The sequence below is a fragment of the Setaria italica genome, chromosome VIII (assembly GCF_000263155.2).
Source record: "Setaria italica strain Yugu1 chromosome VIII, Setaria_italica_v2.0, whole genome shotgun sequence".
Classification (NCBI taxonomy): Eukaryota; Viridiplantae; Streptophyta; class Magnoliopsida; order Poales; family Poaceae; genus Setaria; species Setaria italica.
The window spans coordinates 1,774,994-1,782,940 of NC_028457.1; the positions used below are offsets into that span (position 1 = coordinate 1,774,994).

The following is a 7,947-nucleotide window of genomic DNA, read 5'->3' on the forward strand; positions in this document are numbered from 1 at the left end:
TAATGTTGAGTATGCTTTTACGAGGAATGGAATAGAAAAATAAAATAAAATAAAATATAAGAATAGAAAACAAAACACCGTCCTTGCTCTATTTGCTGCAAAAAAGGACCATGGGCAGCATGCTTGCTGGCTTGCTGCTGCTCTGTTGTGCTTTTCGCTGCGCGTACTTCTGTGCATGCATGCTCTTAGGGGTGTTTGATAACTGGTGCTAAAGTTTAGCACCTGTCACATCGGATGTTTGGATGCTAATTAAGAGTATTAAATATATGTTAATTACAAAACTAATTTCACAGATGGAGTCTAATTCGCGAGACGAATCTATTAAACCTAATTAGTCCATGATTTGACAATGTGGTGCTACAGTAACCATTTGCTAATGATGGATTAATTAGGCTTAATAGATTTACCTCGTGAATTAGCATAGGGGTTCTGCAATTAGTTTTATAATTAGCTCACGTTTAGTCCTCCTAATTAGCATCCGAATATCTGATGTGACACTGCTAAAGTTTAGCACCCAGTATCCAAATACCCCCTTATTGTACCGAAGAAGTATGGACTAGAAACGAAGATCCATAGCAGCGTCTTGACGTACACAGCACGGCATATCTGGAAGGAAAGGAACCAAAGGGTGTTCAACAACAAAGCTCTTCGGTTCAGATCAAGTTTTCGGGTTACTTCAAGACGATATCCAAACACGCCGACAAGCATGTGGAACTTTTGTTAGGAGATGAGTTCCATGTATCTTAATGTTTTTTTACCACTATGTTTTAGTTTGCAAGAGAGGCCACCTTATTTATGTAATAGATAATATCATGTAATCTGAAACCTCTATCTCTCTAAAATGATCAAGTTTTTGGGTTACTTCAAGATGATATCCAAACACGCCGACAAGCATGTGGAACTCTTTTGTTAGGAGATGAGTTCCATGTATCTTAATGTTTTTTTACCACTATGTTTTAGTTTGCGAGAGAGGCCACCTTATTTATGTAATAGATAATATCATGTAATCTGAAACCTCTATCTCTCTGAAATGCCAAGCAGTGCTCCTGCCAATGTTTTAAAAAAAAAGCATGGACTAACTTCTCGAATGTTTTGGCAAAGGTTTGCCAACCTCTATTTTGGTAGCCAAGTCCTACAGATACAGATTATACTTGGCTGTTGGGTCACATGTTGGATCAGTAGTGGTAGTCTTTTTCCTGCAGAAGATGGATTAATGCGTAGCTAACGATAACAATGAAAACGGAGAAGTAAAAGCTTCAATATTTGCTGCAGATACACAACTTCATCCATGCAACACTAATCGATTATAGCAGCACCCGGTCTCAACTCTCAAGTTCCATGCAAGTTGAACAACTAGGGATACAGCAGATACACACACAACCAACAACACTGATGAAGTTCTTGCCACGTTGGCAGCACTTCTCCTTTTATAGGAGCCATTATATTACACCACCATGTACAGAGTCTCGCAATGCCCCGCATCCCTCGACACGAGCATCTCCACCTAAAATTACAGTGCTGTGAGGACTGTAGAGCCTTCCACCTGCAGAGAGGGTTCATGTGGGTTAATAGATCATCATCCGGAGAAAATTGTTGCCAGATTTTCAGGTAAAAATCTGAAAGGAAAACAATCCAATCAAAGTAACAACATCAGGTAGTTCCCCTGCTCTTCAGTTGTGCTTTTCTGCTCACTGGAATTTTAACCTCTGAATCTGCAATGCCTTTTCTCCTAAAAGGAATCCTTAAATGCCCCTTACTCCACAGTACAATATTCTGCAGAGTCTGACCCCAACGTTCCTTGTTGTGAGTGCCCGATTGATGCTATAGTATCCCATGATCGACACAGCCCTGATGAACAAGTACTGTAGACTGAATTCTTCTTCAAGACATAACAAACCATTTTTTTTACCTTGAAAGTTGCACCACAGATTTCTTCTTCGTTTGCAGGAACAGCAGTCACCTTGTTCTTGGGGTTCTCATAGCACTTCAAGCCTCCAAGAGCATTAGAGTAGAAGCAACCTGCAGGCAGCATGCCAACATGAGATTAGTGAAAATGATCAATCAAGAAGGGCTTTTAATCTTCAGAATATAGTCAGCAGTGGTTGGAACATTTTCATAGATTCTTTTTTTTATTCAAAAAAGAAACAAAATAATTAATTGACTGGGTGGTTGGCAGCATACTAGCAGTCCGGACATGATCTGACATCGCTTGATGGGCTCGCATTACCTTGTGGGAAAGGTGCAAGTGACTTGCCACATGATCCTTTGAGCATGTCAATGTCGTCAGAGAAGGCGACGCAGCCATCTGCAGTGATCCCCCAGAAGAGCGGCACCTTGCCCTCGGGATCCTGAGAGCGGGGAACACATCGGAAAAATAAGCTATCCACCCATTGTCCTAAACCAAGTCACCATTGACGGATAGAAATTAGAAACAGCAACTAGGACTATGAGTAGGCAACATACGGATGCGACGAGCACGGAGTTGGTGGACTTGTCGAAGAGCACGAAGGCGTAGCTGCCGGTGAGCTGGGAGAGCATGAAGCTGGCCGGGTATGGCGCCCGGTCCCGGAGCGTCTTGTAGGCCTCGATGACGAGGACCACCTCGTTGGCGCCCTTGGACAGCCCGTACTGCTGGCTCAGCCGCCCCAGGTTGTCCAGCACCCCCTCGAACAGGCAGAAGATCTCGTCCTTTGCCGCGAACGACCTGACCAAGACACGTTTATTTCGTCACTTGTTAGCAACCACTGGAAGGTGAATGCATCTATGCATCTTCATGGTACTACTACACTGCTGCTATGGCCAAAACAATGAAAATTAGGACCAAAGAGAGTCAGAAAAGTTTAACTAAATTCTTGAATGACTGAAGGACATGATCCTTCAGACTTTCAGAGTTCAGATTAATTAGGTGCACCTAACATCGAGAATTGGAACACTTAAGCTTGTTCTTAACAAAAGGAAAAACATGGATAATACTTAAAGAGAAATAGCTAGGATGTGAAGTATGCATTACTGATAGAAAAGGCCAAACTGAATGGAGTAAAGGAGTGGGAATTCCTTGGATGCTACTTCTTCAGTGAATGTGCCTAGTACTGAAAGGATAAGAGGACATAGTGAGGGATAAGGGTACTCACAGGTCCCCACCGATCAGGATCCTGATCGGTCTGATAAGTGGACCCCACCCGACCATGACGTGCGGGGTAAGGCATGAAGATACGTGGAGCACAAGCCAGGAGACCGGGCGACTAAAATCGGCTTGGATATTGCGGAATATATGTTGTAGTCCGACTCAAATTGCTTTCCATGTAACAACCGGTTGTAATCCTAGGTCGTCAGTCTATATAAGCGGCCAGGGATACCTCCGATGGGACATCAACTATTAGCATCCCATACTAATAATACAATCTACCGAACACAGGTTGTAGGGTATTACTCTCCGGAGGTCCAAACCTGTCTAAATCTTATGTCCTTGTGTTACCATTCGAACTCTTAGTCTTGCAATCTCCTCCGCCTACAAATCTACCATCTGGGTAACCCTTTGCTGCACTGACGGTCACTAAATTCGACACATGGCAATCATGGCCCGCAAATCATAGCCCTGACAGACCATCTGGGCCTTCTACTTTCTTCGGATCTGTGGGCAGCAAAGCCGGATTACCGACTACCACTACCAAGTGGTCACTAGTCTCTACAACGATCTGAAGTTCTGAACGAAGCATGTGAAATCTACACATTTAGCTCTACGCCTCTACATAACTAAAATAGAGGGAACAAATCATACTTGCTCCATACTGTCACAGCTCATGAGTCCTATTTTTTTTAAAAAAGTTTAACCACTAGATTACAAAGGCTTGTTGCTTTCCTTAAACGATAATTGGGTCATTGATCTTTCAGTAGCCGCCTATCGGAGAATATGAGGCTCCATCGTTTGTTGGCAGGTCAGCTGATGACACCTTTGTCTGTGGAAGGTGGCCCGACGTTGACGTCCAAATTGTGCGCACCCCCCTATGTGTGGGAAGTGAAGGCCTCCTTCATTATTTTCTTTTTTGGAAAACAAGGTCTCCTTTTTTATAAATAAATACAAATGATATTTTCACGTCCACGTCAAACATATACATCCAGATGCAACTTCTTATCGTTTCTTCTTTCTTGCACCAACCGTTTGACGTTGGTACCCTTAGAAATGGACACACACGCTTAATGCTACTAGTGTCCCTGTTTATTTTCTAGTCTACATGGTTTTTTTTTATTTCCTGGCAGGAAAAATGCCTCTGCGTATGTCCCTAGTCTACTTTTTTTTTTGTTGAAATAAACATAAATGAAAAGGGGGGCGGGGCGTAGGAGGAACAAAAAATACAATACTATTGACAGCTCATTGGGCGTACACCTACACTGTAGACCAACTTATTAGGCACTCAGTTTCTGAACAAACCTATAGATAAAAAAACATGGATAACAGCCTGAAAACCCCACTGGCTTAATGGGCAGCCGCAAATCTCAGTGCCCTGCCATTTCCTGGCTAATTTTTGTGGCTGACGATTGTGAATTCAGAAGAAGATAAACCAAGGTGGTTGGTAGGTTGGTCCTACAGCTACAGTTACACGAATGGATCAGGAAACAGTATTCATTATTGCCCACTTTCTTTCAGAAAAGCAGTAAGAAGAAAAACCTTTTTCCAATTATTGAGACACAGGATGGGTACTACTAGATAATACAGATCCGAATCTTTTGATGAATCCGCTAATAACCGAATTTAGCTGCCTAATTAGTTTGCCAAGCTCTCTCGCGTGTGATATCATGTCACCAACATCACTGCCGTTCAGACTTGAGTAACTGAAAAACAGAACAGAGCAACTGACTCTGTTTGTTATAGGAGGAAGAACTACAGGATGATCTATCAAATCCTCTTGCATGGAATAAGTGAATCCATCCTAGGATCTTGCGAAATCCAGGCGAAAAAGGATCCTACTTTTTCAGTTGATCAGCTGATGGAGCTTCCTAGAAGGAAAAAGAGAAGAGAAGAGAAGAGAAGAGAATCCTCCATCCATCCATGTCCATGTCCATGACACTAGGCTACTACCAGAGCATGTATGTACCTTGGGCGGAGGAGGGCCTGGTTGGTGTGGGAGTAGGCGAGGTGCCCCAGGTCGGCCAGCTGCATGGACACGGCCGGCTCCGAGCTCCCCAGGAAGCGGCTGACGAGCTCCGACGCCTTCGTCTTGGGCGACGGCGTCCGGCTGCCGGCCGCCACCAGCTCCGCCGGCACCTCCACCACCTCGCCGCTGAACACCGCCAACATCTTCGCACACCTAATCAACCTACCAAAAAGAACCTAGGGATCCTACTAAAACTAACCCCTTCCTGATAATAATCAATCAAGGTAGCATAAGCTTCCTCCTCCCACACTCCTTGGATGGAGCGATGGAGGGGGAAGGCGAGGTGGTTTATATAGGCAGGTAGCCGAGGAGGGCCGCTGCCTCGGTTCGGATAATGACCGTGACGTGGACCCCACCTGGGCATCCCCCATGTTTGCACGGTGGTTTCGAACATCTCGTGAGCGCCGACGTGGCAGTGCCCGTCTTTACAGGGTACTGGTAGTATTAATCCATCTAACCCATCATCAGACATGAGGAGGGCGTGGGTTAGTGGTGCACGTATTTGACACGGGACGTTCAGAGTTTTCTGTAAACTTTTTTCCGGAAAAAAGGAGGTCTTTTGTTGATGGCCGGCATGGAGTATATGGACAATTGGGCAGCGTGACATGCGAGATCGATCAAGGAAGAAGACGCATGCCAAGGAAGAGTCTGGAACGCGAATCGAGCGACGAAGGTGACACGCCATGGCCTGGAGACCTTCCATGGTAAGCTGGGGACGCTGATGATGATGTGTGCCGCGGTGCGCAGTGCTCGCGCGGCCGGTTTCGTCTCCTGTTGTTCGCACGCGGGGACGAAACGCCACCACGAACGGCCGCCGGCATCTCGGCCACTTCCCCTCCCGCAGATATTGCCGGTGGCACACATGATACTGCATGCGGCAGGCCACTTCTTTTCCTTCAATTCCTCTGGCCAGCCTACTGCCTGGACCATGCATGTTGTAATTCTCTCAGCACTGAAATTTGTAAATCTGTTTGCACAAATGTCTAAACCACACTTCACCGTTCTTCTTTTTTACTTTTTTTTTGTTTTTGTTTTTTGTGGTGGATGAATAACGTTCGTGCATGAACATTTCGGTACTGTCATGTGAAAACGCCTGCCTGCCACACATGTATGTATCAGCTAGCTGCTATCAAGCTCCAAAGGATTAATCTGTTGCTAATCCATTGCTAGCTTCTATGGAAAATACCCACACCACACACAAACCCGGACACAGGTTTTGTGACGTAGCGCTCCAGGTTCCTCCAGTCCACTAGACACACTACAGTCCTTGTCACCCCCACGTAATGGCCGGCCGTGACACAAAAACGACGTGCACTGGCTAGGATATGGTAGTAACGTACAGTATATCCCAGTAATTCCATTGGCTGCGGTACGTCATTTATCGATGTGTATGTAAAGACTAGCAAAAATGGAATCAAGATTCAGTACCATGTCATTTTTGGTAAATACGTACCGAGAAGAAAACAGGAGGGTAGAAAACAGGAGGATAGAATCAAGCACTACTTCGCTGAGAATGACTGACGTAGCGCTCCAGGTTCCCCCAGTCCACTAGACACTCCTTTTCGCCAGTGCAATGGCAGTGACACTCCTTTTGGTACCACTGGTGGAAAATCGAGCGTAAGTCCCAGTCGGTAAGTCTCGTATGTCTCGAAAAATCAAACAGGACTAATTATTCGGAACTAAAAATTTCCCTCTTTAGTCCCAGTTAGTAATACCGATCGGGATTAAAGGGGCCACCATGCATGTGCATACAGACGCATGCATGCGGCTCCTTTAGTCCCGGTTGTTATTACCAACCGGGACTAAAGACCTTTTTTTCTTTTTACCATGAATTATTTTTCATATTAATGCTAATTGTTGCTTCACACACACATATATGTACATATACGTATACATCCTTAGCGTTCACTACTTACACGTATACGCTCATATTGTATGCATGTCATATATATATTTCATGATAGTGTATGCATAATATTAATAATAACTATTATATATACAATTCTAAATATATTATACACATCAAACTAGTATTTATATAATTACTATATATACAAGAATTTGTCGTCTTCATTCTTAGGATCCTCCCGTTGTGGTGTTGCTCGGTCCGGCTGTTGAATGTCCATCGTAATAAAATTCTCCTTTGGGATTTATCACCTCACCCATCGGAAATCCCATGATAGCTTCTTGGATTGCCAAAAGCCTCTTCTTCTCCAAGAGTTCTTCTCTAATCCGCAACATCTATAATTTGGAAATATGTGAATGTTACACAAACAATTAAATATAATGATCTAGAAAACAATTAATTATTAATAGGTTTGTTTTACATACAATTATATTGTCCGATACCACCTTGCCCCTCACAAAATGGTACATGTGCTCACAGACAAAAATGAGGAAAAAAATCGGGTAGCACCTCCCTAAGTTTGCTTGCTCGCCATGGAGAAGGAGCCCGAAACTCTCTTTCTGAGTAGCTTGGGCTCAGGAAGGAAGAAGCTGACTTTTATAGGCGAGGCGTTTAGTCCCGGTTGGTAGTCCCAACCGGGACTAAATGGATGGCCTTTAGTCCCGGTTGGTGTTTTCAACTGGGACTAAACGCCCCACTAGATTCCCTCATCCCACTAGCTATTACAACCGGGACTAAAGATCCCGTTGTCGCTGGTCGTCGGTGGTGGCCGTTTGACCCAGGACTAAAGCCCCTTTAGTCTCGGGTCCAAAAATGACCAGGACTAGAATTGCTAGATGAAAGGTCTATTCTCTACTAGTGTACGTAATATATAACTATGTGCATGTA

The 7,947-nt window shown here is 44.3% G+C and overlaps 1 protein-coding gene across 1 annotated transcript; it reads right to left on the reverse strand.

Moving 5' to 3' along the window:
• Nucleotides 1-1,234: 1,234 nt before the first annotated feature.
• On the reverse strand, nucleotides 1,235-5,425 carry LOC101773046 (stem-specific protein TSJT1). The gene is made up of 5 exons (XM_004978600.3): nucleotides 5,094-5,425; nucleotides 2,464-2,704; nucleotides 2,228-2,348; nucleotides 1,910-2,019; nucleotides 1,235-1,543 (listed from the first exon to the last, which is right to left on the reverse strand). Exons 1-5 carry the CDS (start codon nucleotides 5,294-5,296, stop codon nucleotides 1,511-1,513), a joined length of 708 nt encoding a protein of 235 aa, XP_004978657.1. The 5' UTR covers nucleotides 5,297-5,425; the 3' UTR covers nucleotides 1,235-1,510.
• Nucleotides 5,426-7,947: the final 2,522 nt, after the last annotated feature.

Coding starts and splice junctions, on each gene's coding strand:
- LOC101773046 (XM_004978600.3), bottom strand. CDS start 5,296: ATGTTGGCGGTGTTCAGCGGCGAGGTGGTGGAGGTGCCGGCGGAGCTG. Junction 2,705..5,093: donor CAGGCCCTCCTCCGCCCAAG/GTACATACATGC, acceptor TGTCTTGGTCAG/GTCGTTCGCGGCAAAGGACG. Junction 2,020..2,227: donor ACTTGCACCTTTCCCACAAG/GTAATGCGAGCC, acceptor TGCTGCCTGCAG/GTTGCTTCTACTCTAATGCT.